Source organism: Odontesthes bonariensis, chromosome 14, assembly GCF_027942865.1.
Source record: "Odontesthes bonariensis isolate fOdoBon6 chromosome 14, fOdoBon6.hap1, whole genome shotgun sequence".
Lineage (NCBI taxonomy): Eukaryota > Metazoa > Chordata > Actinopteri > Atheriniformes > Atherinopsidae > Odontesthes > Odontesthes bonariensis.
Genome location: NC_134519.1, coordinates 10,404,876 through 10,423,905, shown reverse-complemented (window position 1 = coordinate 10,423,905; position 19,030 = coordinate 10,404,876). Strand labels below are relative to the sequence as shown.

The following is a 19,030-nucleotide window of genomic DNA, read 5'->3' as shown; positions in this document are numbered from 1 at the left end:
TCTAGGAGGTACCAGCAGAGAACTGCTTCACTGCACAATTCCTGTTTCAGACACTGGTTCCGTGGTTATATGACGGCGTTACAAGAGGGTCGATAAGACTCGCCATACAGTGGGTGAACGGTGATATCCTCAGCAGAAACGGAACTGGAGAGAGTTCCCCTCAACAACACACAGCTTTATGGCTGCAGTATCTGTGATAAGATGTCCCCGCGGACACACTCCCTTCCATGAGCTGAAGTGATGGCATCATCAAAAAGAGGCAATAAATGAGAGCAACTTCTGCTCTTTCATTGGTGGAGCTCCTGCGCTCAGGGGGGAAACCCCTCAGCACTCAGACTCAATCAATATAAAACACTGCACTCTACATCCATGCACTCACCTCCTCCAGCACCTTGTCATTGCTGGAGTTTCACACAGCACCTTTATGGGCCTCAACAAACAGATACACCTTACCAGGAAGCCCTTGGTCTGACCAGCCATGCATCAATGACAGGCTGGATGATTTCTGTCTCAACTGCAATCAATTAAAACACCCCACAGAGAATACCCGTAGATAGCGTGTGAATTGTGTCTGTAGGGTTGGGGCGAGTGCGAGTGAGTGATATGATCAAAGAAAGAACCAGCTGAGTTCTGAGCACAAACATAGAGCTTCTTCTTGTTGATAATAAGGTGAATGAACTTCCTCTCGAGGCTGTTGCTGTAGTTTCGTTTTTTTTTAACTTCGTGAAGTGATGGCGTAAAGCTGACACCTCGTTTAATGCAGGACCCCTAATTTTCTCAACCCCGAGCTGCTGCAATGTGATTCGTCCTCTATGAGCACCTGAGAGAAAGTGTGTTAGCGCTTTGCAAAATCTCGAGAGCCCTTCTCTCTTTCAGTCTCTAAATGGCATTTTCTGTGATTATGACGGCAACGGGCGAGATTGATCTGTTCTGATGTAATCTCACATTGTCTGGGCCTGGGTGGATGTGAGCTTCCTGAGATTGATGAGGTCTAATGGAGTCTTGTTTGGGCGCTCTCGATAACTCTAAGCTCTGAATGCACTGGTGCCGCCACATTTTAATTCTGATTTAATTTAGCCACAAATTACTTCAACACTTGCACTTTGTTGAGCTTTGAGTTTCTCTTCCTGTTGCTTACATGTGTAATGTTTCAGCCTGTCTGAAGTATAGATCTATGACAATAGCATGAAGACACATAATGTGTGATACAAATCATCCCAAGGCCTCCAGTGTTCATAGCTGGCGCTTTGTTGGGAGTTTAATCAATCAGCCACAGCTCCTTAATTAATCGGCATGATGAACAGGAGAAATAATTGGTGTTCTGCCAGATGTGAATCTGCTGCAAACTAATGCCAGCCAATCAGGATCCAATTTGTAATCACAAAACTGATCTAGACAACAGAGAACACTTAACGGATCAAAGATGAATATGAGTATGAGACAATGGAAGCAACATGGTTTTGGATTTAAAATTCTGATGGGAGATATTAGCTCAGAGTGCTTCAGTCATGAATTGGGTGTATTTTGAATGATTATTTGGATCTATGCTGTGTCAGAATCATCATCATTCTTAATCACTGAAATCTAGGATCTGTGTTTGGATTTCTTACTGAAGAAAATGAATATATTCATGAATTGGCATGATCAGCATGAGGAGAATTTATTTCGCTCCTCTCCAGATGTTCCTGAAATAATCTGGAGAAATTTAATGAAGGGGGTCTATTTTTTCCAGTGAAGCAGGACATGTCATTAACTGTAGCCCTCGCTGACAATACTGATCAGCTCACACTCCAGTGAGACCAGGTAACCACTGTAACCAAATGGGAGAGCACCGGAGCCTCTTAATAGCCAGTATCGAGACTTGAAACCACTATTTTAGCCCTGTGCCAGTGGAGCCAAATGGAAAAATAGCTTAGGCCTCTTATTAATGTCACAGAGGCTAGGCGGCAATTCCCCCGGGCTCTGTGTACCTCGGTTTGTTAATGAGTCACTGCTTATCAGTCAGCCTTGTTAACAGGCAGAGGCCTCTCATCCAAACCGCCTACTGCTATTGTGTGCTAGCTGTACTGTGTATTAGCCAAATGTTCCCTCATCTTGGCACACAGGAAGTCAGCAGTAAACAACAGCAGCTCACACAGGAAGTGGGCTTTGAGCCAGTGCGAACGAGTCGGTCCGGTGGGGAAGGAACCCATTTTGTTGCAGGAGAAAGTGAACCACTGGAAGACATGCAGAGTCCTCCCGCCAGTAAATCTTAGCAAACTAATGGATGATCCATGCCGCTCCCATCCTTTAATCCTTATTCATTACTGGCCTCAGCTGGAAGCATCGGGGTTCATTCAATGGTTCCGACCAGCAGAACTTGCAGGGTAAATAAACTATTAGGCTTGCTTCTTGTCACGAATGCAAACATCCTGCTGGGGTCTGACATCAGGTTGCTGTGTAGCTGAGGGTCAGGTGGCGGTTGAGAGGTCGTAGCATGCGGCTCAACTTGCTGTCAACTGAGTGCTCCGGGACACAAACCTTCCTCACTTCACAACAACCCCACCGGGTAACTGGGTCAACATTACAGAACCAGGGCACAGGCGTCCAATTGCATGCCGAATCTGTGCCCTTCTGAGAGGCACTTTCCATCCGCAGCGCATGGCTGCACATCCAGCTGTGGAAATGGGTATGTCAAATGGCATGCAATTAGTGTCTCCCCAATTCATTCGCTTGCTCTGAGGGTGCCCGGTCACACATAGATTCAGAAAAAACTGAGTTCATGCTGTCCTTTCCACAAGCTGACATGCATGACACAGAGATGGGACAGCTGGGAGTTCAGGTCCGGTCGGAAGTGTTAGCGGTCATGACACGCAGCATGCTCGCTGCTGTATGATAATCAACCCTGTATCTCTTGGAAGAAGCTTTTTTCTTGTCTTTTTCCCAATCTAAATTATGCAAAGAGACAAATACTGCACATGCTTTCAATTCACGGCGGACTCTGAGTCCAGCTGTAATGGGACCGTCCTGCTCTCTGATGGCTCATCCGCTCTCCCATTGATTTGCTGAGCTGATCATTTTTCCTCTCTGATACATAACATTGAATTATTTATGCTAAGTAGAACCTTCTGTTTTATGGCCTCTTTGCAAGGACTTTTCCATTATGATGGTATAATCCGACAACGCCTCCCATCCAACTCCATCTTGTACTTAACAGCTCTGCTACTGTGTCACAACAACACCAATTGGCCTGATCTGGGCAGATGTCGGTGATGGATAGAAACACATGTACCACTCAAGGTTCACACTTTCAGTTTATGTATGTATATATATATATATATATATATATATATATATATATATATCTTTATATATATATATACATATATAGAAGAAGAGCTTGCTTCCTTACTTGTGGGAAAGGATATATGTTCATTGCACTGAGGAAAACACAAAGAGAAATTCAACTTCAACTACTTGATTCTTTATGAAACTGAATTTAACAAGATAAAATGATAACAAAAGAGCCCACAACTTAGGGTCCAACAAGCACACTGAAACTTTGCTAAGTCAGCACAACATCCCTCCTTACCCTCTCGATTTCACTCTGTGACGTGTTTTCTCATCTCTTAAACGCTGTCAGACTTTCCAGACTTAATTACTTTCCTTGAATGACATGATAATGTAAAACAGCACTTAGGTGAAACCAAAGCAAGAATTGGTCATGCATGGTCGGGCCTCCCTCTGGGCACACCTTAATCAAATGTGACATGTTTCTGAATGTGAGCCAAAATCATTTTCGGACCCAAATAACAAGCCGCTGCCTGGGCTTCAATGACGAGCTGCACAGTCAGGGTCAGCGTTCTGACGGGAGTTTGATGTTTCATCATCAGCTCCTCATTCAGGGGATTGTTTGTTCCATTTCTCATCCCTAACAGCTCTCGGGGCCTTGATGAGCTTCCATTTGCATTTGTTAAACTGTTGCCTCATCCCTGCTCTTTGGCATGGCCAGACTGTTTCTCATCTTTTACTGGACTGACTCACCACTGGGAGCTCACGCTGCTGTCCTTCACCTCCTCACATTTCAAACATAAATGCACATAAACTCAAACACACCTAATCTCATCGGTGACGCAAAATGAACTGATTTGGATAAACCGTTTGAATGTATAGTAAATGGTTTTGTGTGGGCTTGCATTTATGTGTCCTTCCATATGATCGCGCAAATAGTGTGGGTGTGCTCAAGTGAAAAGGGCCTCTGAGAATATACTGAAAATGCAAATCAGTGAACGTCTGTTCGAAGCCTTCTTTCCTGCTACATTGTCTCATTTCTTTCTAGAAAAACACTGTGCAATTAGATCTCAACTGCGATGAGACAATGGCAACAGAATTCTATCTATGTCAATCAATTTTCTATGGTTTTAGGGCCAATCCTGACACCTATTCTGTCGGCAGTACAATTTACCCTCTGAAGGTTGCATTACCAGCAGCCAGTCACTTAAGTGTTATGTAATTGGAAAGCATATCGGACATTGTATTCCTGTTCATGTGGTGCTCACAGCAGGGATGATATCATTACAAAGTGCTTCACTCATCAAATCCTCTCTTACCATCCGCTTCGGCTGCAGTTAAAGTTTCAGCTGTGACGAGCGGTGTGTGTCTGTGCTGGATGTGTGGACGGGTGCTTAGTGGCAGCATGAGAAAGCACAAAACCATCACTCTTTATCTCCAGGCTGCATAAACCTCAGACACAGAGAAAGAGATGCAGTAGAGGTGAACCTGAAAGGAGGAAAGCCCACGAGTGCCATCCTCGTGTGCTTCGTCTGTGCGCCTGATTGAGAGCGGAGATAGAAAAACAAGAGGAAGGTACGGAGAAAGTCTGACACTCTGGCAAGGACATGTAATGAATGAGTGTGTGCTGAGCCCCGGGCCCATGTGCAAGTCACACACGTTCCTCAAAAACAACAGAAGGAATTCCTCCGAGGGTCCAGGGAGGTGGGAGTGTCCCATGTGCTTATTCACAGCTCTTTGCTTCTCTTTTCATAATTCAGAAACCGGAAACAAAAAGGCCTCAAGTCAACTGATAAGAGGCGCCACCAGAGACAGAAACAGGGGGTCAGAGAGTTCAGGGGCCTGGGGAGAGACAGTAAGATAGACCGATAGATAGATAAAGAGGGAGAAAAGTGCTTACCACTGTCAATGTTGCTGTGAACCGCAGCTGTGAATAATACTGTCAATAAGCTGACACTCCATACTGCAGAGGTGGCTGATGGGAAGGCCATGGTCGGGCACACGGATCGGCCTGTCTCACTGAGTGCTCAGGAGGGCAGAGGAGCTCTGAAGTGTCACCTGCAGGGAAGACAATGAAGAGCTGAGGAAAACAAGCAGGGCAGACCAGCTGACCACTAATTGCATCCCCTGCCACTGGCTGGCCGCTGCTAAATAAACGCTTGGGCCCACCCGTTACACACGCGCTGCTCCATGGGTATTCATCGATCTGCTTGTGTCATAACATTCTGAGAGGCGATTGGGGGAGGCGGGGGGTAAGGGGGTGGGATGGGAGCCAGGCAGCAAGAGAAGGGGATGGAGATGGTGCAACGGTGGTAATGAGAAGAGAGGAGGAGAGGAGGAGGGGGTTCTTCTTATTACTGTGGATTTATTCATCTACTTTAACAAGCGGCGCGCATGTGGAATGAAGGCAAACTGGTGTTTTGGACAGCCCCTAACCGAGCTTCCACTAACTCATACTAATTCAAATTAAGGAAGAAAATATTACACCAGTTGGTCGTGAAAGCCAAACACAAAAGAAGAAAGGGAAGCGAGACTGAAACAGACAACAGCAGCGGAAAAAATGCACCTGCCGCCCGCTGAGAATACGCGCGGTGCGCTTTGCGAATAGACGTGCATACAAGCAGCTCCGGCACACACACCGTCTCTCCCTCACATTCCTCAAAATAGCTGTGCCCTGCGCAGAACTGAGACCTCTGTCCATCTGCGATAAGCTCACTGCTGAGAGGGAACCGTAAACGGGACGGGCGCGCGGGTAGGGCGGGGACAGAGGGTGGGGTGGAGGGGCAGGGTGGAGGGGCATCGCATGGGATGGGATGCGGGGGAATGGGAGGGGAGTAATGGAGGGGGAGTCGCCCATGTTTATTGTTGCTCCAGCCCTCCCTATTGAGTGATGGCGAGAAATGAAAACAAAACTCGAGCAAGTGCATCCAAGGGAAATAACCCAGACACCATGGGCGTGATTCAACACAAGTTCTTATACACCTGCGTTAGGGGCAATAACAGTGGTGACAATAATCAACAACACCAGCTCGTTGTAGCTTCCTGCGTCCCCGCGACGGACGACGGGAGCACCAGAGCAATGTTTTCCAACACTTTCCTCCGCACTTTGCAGAAATAGCCTCTGCTGCCGGTGGGATGAGATTTAGAGACTCTTGTAGAGGCTGTGGGAAAGCTGGCTGCTGCACTCACCGCGAGTTGCGATGCTCTTCTTTTTCTTTTTGCAGAGCAAGAGCCAAAAGAGCTGAAAGAGGAGAGTAGGGGAACGGGATTGAAGCACAAGTAGCTCCACAAAAGAGCACAGTTTTTTTGAGTAAATTACGAAACATGCAGGGATTATTCAGCTCTTACTCTGGCCAGGCATTACGGATTACACATACACACGCATTCACACTTGGAGAGCGCACACGGACACATTCCTGGAGACGGAAAAAGCGTCAGCACTGACAGGTGTCTCCTGTCTGCCCTACAGGCTCCAGCCAAAGCCCGTACGGTATCACAATCTGTGAAGCATTGCACTGTAATAAGCACACACCGTTATATTCCGCCTCCGAAGTCGGCTTTTGTTGGCGCTGGTCTCCAGTAAGGTCCCCAGTAAGGTCCCTCCTTTGAAGCGCAGCTGTCCGCGTGTTCTCTCAATCTGCTTTTATCGACTTTTTTATTTATCTCCTTGGTCCCTCTTGTGTCTCCTTGTTTTTCTTGCTTTTCCCACCGCTCTTTCTCACTCTGTTTGTGTCTTTATCTCTCCACGGCTACCGTTCACTGCAGCAAAAACAGACTGTCTGTGAGACGAGAGGGAGGGGAGGGGACAAGAGAGGGAGGGATAGAGGGAGGGAGGGAGGGAGGGAGGGGATTATAATACGATTTGGCCCGTACCACCGGGATAACAGGGCCAGAGCAGGGGCCTACTGGCTGAGAGCAACATGAAGGAGATGGAGCAGATACAGAAGCATGATCTCACGATATCGAAATATCACAATAATGTCCCTATAATACTCCACATGCGAGTTAGCGCTGACCTTATCGGGCTTTGGGGAATTGTATCACTCCCTGTAGAACAGCACTGCAAGCTTTCCTGAGATCCTTATGGTCCTTTTATCTGAAGGTTTGATATTGACTAGCCTACCCTTTTTATAGGTTTTAAGCCTACAGCACATTATTTCCTAAAAATGAGGAGGCCATCTGTAGCTCATTGTCACGGTTCTCAGTAGTTTGTGACGTGTCTTATCATCATCTATTACCCATTTCTTCCAGATAGTCCCAATGCTATCTCCCACAGGCTTGATAATTTGCTGTATGGTAATTACTAAGTCTTTGGCCTTGGGGAATTATGGGTCTTGCCTGTGTCTGGCTTTTTATCACTGCTAAATTTGTATAATACGCCTATATGTCTATGTTTCCTAATGCTTATACCCCAAAGAATTTTTTTTTTTTTTCATGTGCTTATTACAGAGGGAAGTCCTTGTAGTTCTGACGTTTCATGCATCAGGCCCGTTTGGGAATCAGGATGCAAGTGGTGGGAGGAAAGGAGGGAGGGTTGTTCAACTTGCCAGAGAGGATTAAGGATTAGTTTTACTGGCGGATTAGGTCTGCGTGTGGGGAGGCATGATGGGGTTAAACACGGATGGCAGCAGCCGCACGACAGCCCAATCAGTGATGGAGGCAACAAACTGAAGCCGAGGAGGTGGGTTTGAGGAAAACACAAAAGGGGTGTCGGGAGGGGTTCGAGCAGACGTGGCGTTTCAGAGATCTCCAAGCAAGCAGCTGCTTTCCACACTGAAAAGAGAAAGAATTATTTTTTTTAATAATCGGGTCTGGCCTCCATGATTTTGGTAACGGGGGTGGGGGGGATAAATCTGAAGTCCACCTTTAGTGGTCCATGAGAATATTCCCAGAGAGATACCCAGACTAATTTAATTTAACTAACACACAATGACAACTGCAATATTTACTTTCCAAAAGCAGCTCCGCTTTTTATAGTTCCACTCATTTGCATACAGACAATTCTTGAGACGACACCAGTTTCTGGCGCTGGGAGTCATTTATGTTGAACGTGAACAGGAGTCTTTATCTCTCCCTCTGTCTCCAAATCAAATGGGAGAACAGAAACGTAGCATCTGGCATCATTAAACACTTGTTATGAGGGCGGAGAAGACTTTAAATGCGTTGATGCTGGAAAGGCGTTTGTCCTGCTTTAAATGAGTGGACAGCTCCAGGTGCTGAAACGGTGATTCTGCGTTGCTGTGGTGTGTGCCAGAGCGCGCAGTCAGGGCACTAATAGGGTAGTAAGGAAGCCTACACCAGAGCTGTTGTTTCAGCCTTCTTTGACCGTTTGAAATCTACATTTTAAAGCGTTGACCTTTGAGCGAAGAATCGTTCATTTAAATGTGCAGTCCTGATGCTCTATTTCTGTGTTTCTGCAGAGATAAACATAAAAAAGAAAATATCCTTTCCATAAATCGGTCTTTTACACCATGTTTTTGCTGCATCTGTAGGTAGAACAGCCTTGTAAATTGCATTGTAGGTACAGAAGCTGTAAAACACAACGTATTTCAGTGTCGCCATCACTCAAATCCGTCTCACCCAAAAAACTACCTTCACAATCACATCTCTGCCGGGACTCGAACCCGGAGCCTCTGGATTAGAAGTCCAGCGCGCTATTCCATTGCGCCACAGAGACTGAGGCAGGATTTTCACGTTCCAAACCAGATTTATACTCCCCCTCCCAGACCTGCGCAGCATCCTTTCCATCCCTCAGCATCAGGACCGCAGCCCTGTGGAGAAGTATTTTGCCGCCCGGTAGGGGGTGCTGCCGCCGCGTTACCAAGGACTCTAAATGCCTCACAGAAATCCACCCCCAACTGCTTCCAGGCAGGAAATATCATCAAAATATCATGTCGATGTTACTGGAGCATCTTACATTATCAGTGCATCAACACTCACGAGGCAAGGAGCTCATGTCTTATTGAGAACAAGCAGGCCGTGTTTTATTACCCGGTCCTAGTTTCACTTTACATGTTGGATATTTTTCAAATCATGCAAATCCAGTCTAAAACTAGAGCTTGAGAAATTATCCAGACCATTAAAAAGCTCCGGTGAAAATAAAGCAGTAAAGTAGAAAATCATCTAGAAGTCAGATGGACCGAGGCAAATATAACACTATCACAAGCATTAGCTCATGAGTTTTACAAATACTGACAGTTATTGTAGAACCAATTCTCTTCACTGGTTACTTTGTATGTGAGGCTAGAAAGTACATTTTCAACAGTAAACTGAATACATTTAAGCTGACAGGCATCTTTCCCTTGAGCCACCAGAAATAAACTGATAAACCAATTTAGTTGAGGCTAACTGGACTAAGTGCTCGAGTTGTTTTTCCTCAGTGCAAGTTTAGTTGATCTGAACAGACAGATTTTTTAAAATCACCTGGTGCGTTCCTCCCCTGAACATTTACCCTTTTTTCTTTGCTTTTATGTGTACCTGTTACTGTATCGTTCACATATGGAGTTGGATCTGACATAACATCACAAACCGCTTTCATTCCCACTGCAGGACAAAAGCTTTTCAGGTGCAGCGTACAGCTCCTGTGTGGCTCAGAGGGAGGTAAAGCCTGAGGCAGGCTGCCGGTGAAGAGCAGGTTCACACACACACACACACACAGTTTTCACCACCACGCTGCTTCTCCACATTTCAGCCCCTCTTCACTGATGTAAACTATGGCCTGCGGAAAGCAAAATACGAGTAAAAGTCTGCAGTAAACGGCTCTTCAGACACGTACACTGCTGCGTATACAGCAGGCAAATGATAAATGAGTTTGACGTCACAGCCCGATGAGACAGTTTATATAAGGACACAACATGTAGGACACATCTAATTTTGGGTTCTGGTTGTTGTTCACACTAAGTGTAAGTGTGAAATTAATGGGTCATATTTGCCCACACTTTGCACTCTGCCTTGGCTAATGACCCCCAAAGCTTTCCAGAGCGTAATTAGTTGCAAGGGACAAAATAGAATCACTCGTTCGTGTGTACGGTATAATTTAAAACTTTATTTAATACTCTGATGATCTGACCCGAAGTCAGCCAGAACAGAACAAACACACACAACTCCCAAAGAGCGCATCCATTCCACATTCCCCATAGACTCCGTCTGCTCATCACTTCTCGTCCCGTGCTCAGATCATAGCGATAGCTATGGAGGTGATGACCGACAGGCCGATGACGGTGTAGCCCGTGCGGTAGACCTCGGGAATTCTGAAGCCTTTGCCGATGTCCCACCACTGATTTGAAATGAAAATGAAAAAAAGCAGAATGGGAAAAGACAATTTAGAATAAGAAGTATCCTAAGATTGTAAGTCTGCAAATACAATGTTTCTTAGAAAAGCAAATTTCATTTCTATTCAGACAAAATGAGCAAACAACAAAATGCAGAGACCGTCACCTTCTAAATGCTAAAACTGCACGACTCAGGTATAACACAAAAGACTCGTTTGCACGTCTGAATCAAATTATTAAGTCTTACCAAGTGCCGAATGCCATTGTAGGTGTGGTAAGATATGGGGAAGGCAAGACCGAACTTAGCCAACCCGATGAGGTAAGGACCGATGGCCAATGAGTGGATCAAGTCCAGGTAATCGGGGTAGTTTCCAGGTAACACCAGCGCTGCCACACCAAAGGCTGAAATGGCTGAACACAAATACAAGTACTGAGGCAATATGCTGAGCAAGGTTTGTGGGAAAAATCAAATCCTGTCGGGAAAAAAAGGAGAGCACATGCAGCAACATTTTGCCCCCGCTAATCACAAAACACCCACTGGCCAGTCTTTTCTAAACGTCCTTTGGTTATGTAAATACTTCTCCTTCCTGCTCATAGACTAAAGCCAAACAGTGGCTCCGTATCAAATAAGTTCCTCGCCGGCAGCCTGTTACAACACACTGAACACAACTGTTTACGATCAGCTTTTATTTTTGCATCGGCTGGATGATGAAAAAGCTTATTCATTTTAGAATGCAATGTAATTTCAGGAACACGAATAACAGTTATAAAACACGGACACAAGAGGTTAAGTTTTAAAAAATGATAAGAAACATCAACTGCATGCGTGAATAGCATCATTTAAACACTTCTTTTCCACAATAGCACTGAAAATTAATGGTTAGAAACTGTATAAAGCATCACAAAGACACGTTTGAATAAAGAAGGATAGCTCATTAAGCAAACTGACAGTTTTATTTTTCTGACACTTTGCAAGGAAAATTGGTTGCACTCATAATATCGCAAAACAAAGTCGAAACACAGTAACTGTTAATGTCTGCCAGCCAGGCTGGCAGTGGAGAAAACTGACCTTTATTGAACCCATTAACATGTAAACTAAACTAAACTCAGTTTTTACAGCATGTTCCATCAATGTCAGCAGCACTTATCAACACAGTGACACCGTTTCAACCCTTTGCATCAGGCGTATGACTGGAAGCTGTTAGCCGTTCGCTGCTAAAACTTTTTTTAAATGCAGCGGTTGGATTGCAGCTTTTTTTTTTTTTTCCATTTTTATTATTCCAGTAAATACTTTTAGCAGAAATCAAAGGTGATGGATTCAAATGCCCTGAAGAGACTTTCAGGGTCAATTAAAAGCAGACAGCGGCTGTGCAGCATCAGCTCACTTCGATGTGAGAACATTCCAGCAAAGACTCACATGTGAATACAATTCAATTAAAGGAAGGATCGCTTATTTTATAATAAAAGGCAAAAACTACAAGCATCACTTGCAGATTATAAACTTAAATCATGAATGACAAAGACAAGACACATGCATTACCTCCAGTGAGCCCTACTCCAGTTCCTCTGAAACAGATGGACATCACCATGGGGACAGACCATCTGCAATGCAGAGTGTGCAGCACATTCATTATAATGGCAGAAATATGTGAAAAAAAGACACCAAACTGCAGCTCTGTGCATTGAGTTGACCCTGTTATAAGTTAATTTTCTAAAACACAGCTTTGTGTTGTTTAAGGCTTGATTAACTATTCTTACCACCTTTATTTTCCAATTAATGCCGCAATACAAACTCAAAGTGGTTGAGATTCGCAAGGCAAAACGACAAATTATGGGGGGTATTCTTTAAAATATCAGACTGAAGTTCATGTCATCTCACACCTTACATGAAACATTTCCATGTCTACACGTAGGATAGTAAATTAAGCCAACGCTCTTCTATTTTCGCATTACTAGAACACGGGTTGTCGAAACAACTGATGGTTACAGATTAGGTACATTGAGCCAAAAGAATGAACCAAGATCACAGTCAAAATCTGAATAAAAGCTGAGCCGAGATGGAAACTTTTTAGAGAAATTACAAGACACCTAACTTAATGAAGATTTTATAACTATAACAACTGCCTGATAGGACATTAAGCTGTACATTACACTAAGTCTCTGGTAATGATGGCTTGTCCTGCTGTTAATGGTATCAAAATACTAAAAACCCTGCAAATTCTCAAATTGCCTTAAGGAGCAATATCTTTTTTAGATGTTCTGCAGTAGACATTTGGTGTCTGTGAAAAAATTAAGTTTCAATTATATTATACAAACAGCATATAATTTCACACTTGAGTCATCTAATTTTTTTCCTTTGTTTCCTTAGCAACACAGAGGCTATGATCAGCTTGAGCAGCACAGAGCACGTACTTGTAGATTGTTAGATGGGGTGACATGGGTCGATTTAATCTGGCATTTTTGGACCAAAACTTGTTCATTTCATCCTTTGCTGTGCTTCCCATGGGAGCAGCACTGAAAATGGAAAAAAAGAAAAGAGGTCATAGTGAGGAGGTTTGCTGCACAATGGCTACGTCGAGTTAGCAAGTTAACACATTTTGTATCGGCATTATAACTATTAGAAGTATATTTATGAGGATTCAAACACAAACTGTAACTCACTGTCTATAGAGGACACTGTACTGTAGTTTGGAGAGGCAGACACCCGGACGGGCAAACGTCCTGTAAGAAAAAAAAAAGCAATAAGTGTTAGATTACAGGGTTGGTATCAAGGTTTTTGTGTCTTCAAAATACTCTTTAAGAAAAGCAAACATACAGCATCTTCTATAATGTGGTTTATAGGGAAACTGAAATAAGAAGTCGGAGCTGAAACAGCAATAAAAGCAGTAAAGAAAAAAAATAATAACTTCCCTATGCATTCATGATGCATTTTTCTCTTCTTCAAATAATCCCCCTACCAAAAATGTTTTAGATCTTACCACACTACAAAAGTTCAGTTATACTTATGACAACACAAAGTTTAAATTCAATCAAGTAATCTTATGATGGCACTGACACAAAGATCTTGTGTTCATTTGTACCAAAAGCTTGCATCAGCCATTTAAATTGAGACAACAGTGCGGCATGAGAGTTTCGTCCAGCAATGTGAATGAAAGGAACAACACATCAGAAAAAAGTGGACAAACATATAACTTAATTCCTGTTACTAGATTTAATTACTCTGTTATGAATCTACAGCATGATATTCTCTCTTCTTAGAATACACATAACAATAGTTATATTCTTTCGATCCACGTAATGCTCAGTTGGCGAACACTGAGGGTAAATAAAATGGACAAAGCTTGAAAATCACTTAACTTTCTTTAGGAAGGAGCACAACATCGAGCAATGTAGTTAGTTAACACAAAGCTAAAGTTACAACACTCGGTACAAAAGCCTGGATCAACAGCGGATTACGTTTGCGTAAAATACCCATATAAAGGCTGAAGGTGGCAAGCACACAAGTCCATCATTAATCATAAAGAGACAAAGTCCACTGTGATAACTTTAAAACGCACCCGAAAACAATTAGCATTATAGCCCCTTAGCTAACTCCAGCTAGCGTTGTGTCGTGGCACATTTACACTAAACAACGACAATAAACAAAGATTATAGCTTATATTCGGGTGGGATGTACTCAACTTTTACGATTGTCTGATGTAAATATATCAATGCTACTTTAAAAAAGCCTGAAAATTACACAATAAAGCTATCACTGACACGAAAGGTACTGACCTTAGAAGCAACGCCATGTTTGAAAGGCGATGAGCGGAAGTGACGTCAGTGTTATTGTTCCGCGTGGGGAGGTACCTAAAACCTTGAGGGAGTTTAAGAAGGTCAGTCCGCGGTTAGCAATTTCAAGTTTAAGGCATCGATTTACTTTTCCTCTCCATTCTTCATCGTTTTTTTTGCTCATTGACTGCATGTTTAACATGAGCAAATGGTCACTTTGTGGTTAGTTTGAGTGTTCAGGCTCAGTTATTCTTTCTTTTTTTTGTAATATTCAACTGAGATTATTTTCATACTTTAGTAAACTTCAGTCAAAATACAAGTTTGTCTGACTTCAGTCACAAAACGTGGGGATATTTTACTGCTTCTGTTCGTCTGATTTAAGTTTTTTTTAATTTGTTTGCTTGTTTTGTTAAAATTAATAAAAAAACAACCCTGTTTCCATAAAGGTTGGAATACTTGTTGTGTAAAATATAAATACAGACACATTTTGCCAATCATGTTGAACTGAATATAGTATAAAGACACCATCAAAATTTGGTTAAGATTTTTATTTCTATTCGTTCATCTTTTTCATTTAGCGATTGCTAATTGTGGTTTATTGTTGTAGTTTCAGCTCCTCAATATTTAGAGTTCTTTTGTTTTTGTTTTTTTAACACTGTAATTCAAACTAATTTATGTGTGAGCCCTGCAAATATACAATCATACACATGAATCTGTTGTGAGAGGCCTCAAAGACGCCATTAAACGCCCACAAAAATGTTAATTGACCGTAACACAAAATGTTGTGGTGTAGAGCTGGAAAGCAAAGTTGTAAACTGCGGTGTCTCTGCCCCGCAGTGCTTTAGGGAAGTTTCAGCCCGGACAATAACCTGTCCATAATAAAAGTCAATCTGCTTTAAAATGAGTAAGAAGCACATAGTTTTAAGGTTCACAAACGTCTCTAGTGTTGCTTTAATTTCACGTATGGCAAATGTTTTCATACTGCAGTGTAAGCAGACAATTTATCTACCCCAAAGCCTTACTGCTGAGTCATGCTCTTGCTGAAATAAGTAAGGCCTCCCTGTCTGTATGGCACAGTGTGTTGCTCCAAATGGTTTATATCAGTGTGAATTAGCAAATGTGCAAGTTTCCCCATTGCATGTATCCTAATGCATCCACATACTGTACCATCGCAGAGTCTGGTTTTTATATTATGTTCTGATGACTGATGGTTCGGCTTCTCTTTCTTGTGGAGTGTGCACTATCCACGATTTACAAAAAAGGAATTTTAATTAGTCAGACAACAGGAGAGCTTTCCACTTCATTTTTTTGTCCATTTTTAACCCTAACACTTTGCATAATAAAGTTTTAACTTGTTTCTGCACAAACTGCACCACACAGAAAATGGTCTTCAGAAGTCCAGTCTGTTTTAAAAGCAGTGCCACCTGAAGGCCAGAATATCTCGGTCATTCAATATCGGCTTTTAGCGTCATACCTTGTTTACAGAGATTTCTCAGGGTTATCCCAATAATTGGCAGACGGTCAGACACGGCTGGGTATAGAAAGAGCATCATAGAGGGAAAGAATCTTGTATAAGATGGAGAGATCAGCAGAAACTTGTCTCTGTCCCTAAACTTTTACAGTGTTGATGAAAGAAGAGCATGCTCCTGTCCCATCTTTTTTTAAAAGGTGTTGCTCTCATTAAAGTTAACACATTTTAATGACACACATTTTTTAGTCTCCACCTTTGATTTGCTGTCCTTGTACTATTTTTCAATCAAATCAGGGTCTCAATGATTTGCAAATTGTTGCTTTTTGGTTTGATTTATATTTTTCAAATGAACAGCAAACCATTTTTGAGAAACAAGGTTGTAAATAAAACACTCTGAACATGTATCTGAGAGTATTGGAGGACAAGACAGCCACACGCACATAATCAAACATTTACTTACTATACTGTAAGTTAATGATGCCCAGAAGCAGGTTTAAATTGCATTCCCAATTGCCTGTTCATATATTAATGTATAAGCAGGGAATGTGTGTGGCTCAAAAGGGAAAATGAGCTTTAGCAATGACAAGAATTAAAAAGAATTAGTCGGTATGACAGAAAACACAATCCATGAAGCCACAAATATGTTCAAATATATTTTAATGGGTAAATTTTACATGATGGACAAAGATTTGTATTGCTTCAGGGCCAAACAGGCCACAGTACATCACTTTGGTAGCAGTTTATCTAAGGCACTAAGGTGTACACAACTGTTGTTCTGCTGGAAATGTTTTTTCTGATTAAATTTTTAAAAAATAAGAGGAAATACTCAGAGAACAATCAAAATGCTATTTTCAGCAGTATTCTGTGATAATCAGATTTGTGAACTGATCCATGTAATATTACAACTGACAGACACGAACATAGTTTTTACTCCTACAAGCTTGAACAAACACACACACATACAAAGACGCACAATTCAAACTGACATTTTCTGAATGTTAATAATATGTCTCCAGCTCCACCCAACCTGGAAAAGAGAGAAAGGCAAAAAAAAAAGAAAGAGTGTCAGAGAGCAAAATGACAGGCGAGCGGCTTTCATAATATCCCTTTGTATCGCTCTATTTGTATTCATCTCGTTGCCTTTGTCTTTGCACATTTCCAAATGAATCCCCTTATAACTCCAAGAGTCTGATCAGCAGCCCGTGACACACAGATTAACAGAAATGATTAACTGTCACGATAGATTGTTTTTGTCTCCCCATGTCTTGCCCCTCATCAGCTGAGACGCGGTGGCAGCGAGCAGATTCTGAGCCAGTGCTGGGTGTCCATATCATGCCGGTGATCTTTGGGGAATATCTCGAGTCTTCATCAGCTTGCTTTCATTTCCTCTCTAATCATTTGGCTCTGGCTCTCATGGTGTTAACAGGTATTTGCTATTTCCTGGTTTTACTTTTGCATGTTTGTTCCATGACAGAGAACATAAACACTTCTCCCTCCTGTAAACTATTTCAACCCAGTCTCACAGAACGTGATCTTTTTTGCTTTGTGTTCACAGTCAGGATTTTTTTTTATGCTACTGGACACCTAAAAAACACCAAAGGGGAACACAGTGTCACTGAATTTCATGTAAAAGTCACAAAAGGACTGTTAATATAACAAGATATGATATTAAATCCTATTTCTTTATCAAGGCTGGTTGTTTAGAAAGGAACAAAAGCATAAAAAGTTACTGTTTTGTCACTTTTACAAATTACGAAATACTGGGTTACGGTTACACTTTGCAATATAATTTTCGGTATCATAATAAGGATTAGGAAAGTATGATGGCTTGTGTTAAAACAGAACTCCTCATATCATAATTTTCCTGGATCCAGTTACTGACTGCTGCCTCTTGGCTAATCATACTAAATATCCCAGACGGATTAATCAGATGTCCAACTTTAAAAGCTGTGCTGGATGGTGTGAAAAACAAAAAAAGATACAGAATTTGTGCTCATTATGATGATGAAAAGGTTTTTCTGTCTGGTGTCCGTGAGAGCAGGCTCATTGTTCTACAGAGGACGGTGCCAAAGGATTCAATCAACAGGCCAGACGAAGATTCTGTAAACATATTTTAAAAACTCAATGAGCACAACTCCTCCCTGCTTTATATAAGTTGGACAGACCTGATTTTTTTTCTGCTCAATCTGTTTATCACCAACACGCAGCAGTGAGCAAAAAAAGCAAGAATTGACCAGATTTGGATTGAAATCTGGTGCAAATGCAGCTCTTGGCCCAAGTATTAGAAGAAATTAGAATTTCAGCATTGGACACTGTGTTGTTTACAGGCTGTGATTTTTTAAATGGAACTCCCAGGTAAACTGCCAGGCAGCAGTACATTTACACGCTGTCTCTGTCAGAAATCAAACCTGGAAGACAAACAGTAATCAGTCTTGTTGCAGAGGCAGCAGCTTTGAAAGCTGGAGGATTGTTCAGTGTTGACTGGCTTGCATTCTGCTGGATGCCTGATAGTTCTCAGCTGCTTCTCAAAGGAGTTAGGCCCAAAGTTCCCTTTATGGTTAACCCGTGGGTTAATAATAACTTTTAAATAAAAATTATTACAGTTCTTGTTTCACAATACATGTACAATCAACCCTGATTACACTCAAGTCTGTTGGATACATGGTAAATTATTGCCTTTGCATTGAAAGACTTCAATAAGACAGCTGCAAGCATTGTTGAAAGCCCCTGCTTTCAAACCAATTCCTTTAACGTCCCACCAAAAATAATAAGGAAAAAAAGCTCACAATAATCACACAAAGCTGCAACTCCATCTCACAGCAATTCATGACACAGTTAACAGTATATTGATTTATGATTCATGTTGGTGCAAACCAACCAAAACATGAATGAAATACAAATAGCTAACCTTTGCATGATTGTTTTGTGATTTGTTTGTACATCAGACAGAAATGATAGCCTGACAATTTTAAAGTCATTTTATCTGTTATGCCTATTCATTTTAAGGTCTTTGAGTACCGTGTCCTGCAGTTTTCCCACGTAGGTTCAAATTTAACCTTAAATTACAAAAACTGACAAATCTTGTTTCGCTGTGGTTCAGGTGGTAAAGCGTGTCCTTTAATCACAGGGCTGAGGGTTCGATCCCCTGCCTTTACAAATTGTGACACAGGTTGCTTTAAAGAAATAGCCACAATCCTAGAGGCATTATGCAGTTTTTCTTTTATATATATATTCATATTTATATGTC

The 19,030-nt window shown here is 42.1% G+C and overlaps 3 protein-coding genes and 1 non-coding gene across 6 annotated transcripts in view; all 4 read right to left on the bottom strand.

Moving 5' to 3' along the window:
- Positions 1 to 7,047, bottom strand: part of cadm3 (cell adhesion molecule 3) — a 116,541-nt gene extending 109,494 nt beyond the window's left edge. For 2 of the 3 annotated variants that reach the window (XM_075482801.1, XM_075482803.1), the window contains exons 1-2: positions 6,803 to 7,047; positions 5,171 to 5,328 (exon numbers count right to left, since the gene is read on the bottom strand). In XM_075482801.1, coding sequence (XP_075338916.1) covers positions 5,171 to 5,261 — 91 coding nt within the window. In that variant the 5' untranslated portion in view covers positions 5,262 to 5,328; positions 6,803 to 7,047. Of the gene's footprint in view, positions 1 to 5,170; positions 5,329 to 6,459; positions 6,512 to 6,802 lie in introns of all 3 variants that reach the window. The other variant, XM_075482802.1, reaches the window with a different exon arrangement.
- Positions 7,048 to 8,873: 1,826 nt separating this feature from the next.
- On the bottom strand, positions 8,874 to 8,947 carry trnar-ucu (transfer RNA arginine (anticodon UCU)). Its single transcript has one exon. It is a non-coding gene; the product is annotated as a tRNA-Arg (tRNA).
- Positions 8,948 to 10,295: 1,348 nt separating this feature from the next.
- sdhc (succinate dehydrogenase complex, subunit C, integral membrane protein) lies at positions 10,296 to 14,365 on the bottom strand. The gene is made up of 6 exons (XM_075482800.1): positions 14,316 to 14,365; positions 13,203 to 13,262; positions 12,954 to 13,055; positions 12,082 to 12,143; positions 10,789 to 10,952; positions 10,296 to 10,546 (listed from the first exon to the last, which is right to left on the bottom strand). Exons 1-6 carry the CDS (start codon positions 14,330 to 14,332, stop codon positions 10,442 to 10,444), a joined length of 510 nt encoding a protein of 169 aa, XP_075338915.1. The 5' UTR covers positions 14,333 to 14,365; the 3' UTR covers positions 10,296 to 10,441.
- Positions 14,366 to 16,423: 2,058 nt separating this feature from the next.
- atp1a2a (ATPase Na+/K+ transporting subunit alpha 2a) overlaps positions 16,424 to 19,030 on the bottom strand; it is a 47,352-nt gene continuing 44,745 nt past the window's right edge. Inside the window, exon 24 of the mRNA XM_075482796.1 lies at positions 16,424 to 16,810. Coding sequence (XP_075338911.1) covers positions 16,782 to 16,810 — 29 coding nt within the window. The 3' untranslated portion in view covers positions 16,424 to 16,781. The remainder of the gene's footprint in view (positions 16,811 to 19,030) is intronic.

What these genes read in the sequence shown, in the direction of transcription:
- sdhc (XM_075482800.1), bottom strand. An exon ending in CCCCATCTAACAATCTACAA is followed by an intron (nt 12,144 to 12,953) that starts GTACGTGCTCTG and finishes TCTGCATTGCAG; the next exon opens with ATGGTCTGTCCCCATGGTGA. An exon ending in ACAATGGCATTCGGCACTTG is followed by an intron (nt 10,547 to 10,788) that starts GTAAGACTTAAT and finishes ATTTCAAATCAG; the next exon opens with TGGTGGGACATCGGCAAAGG.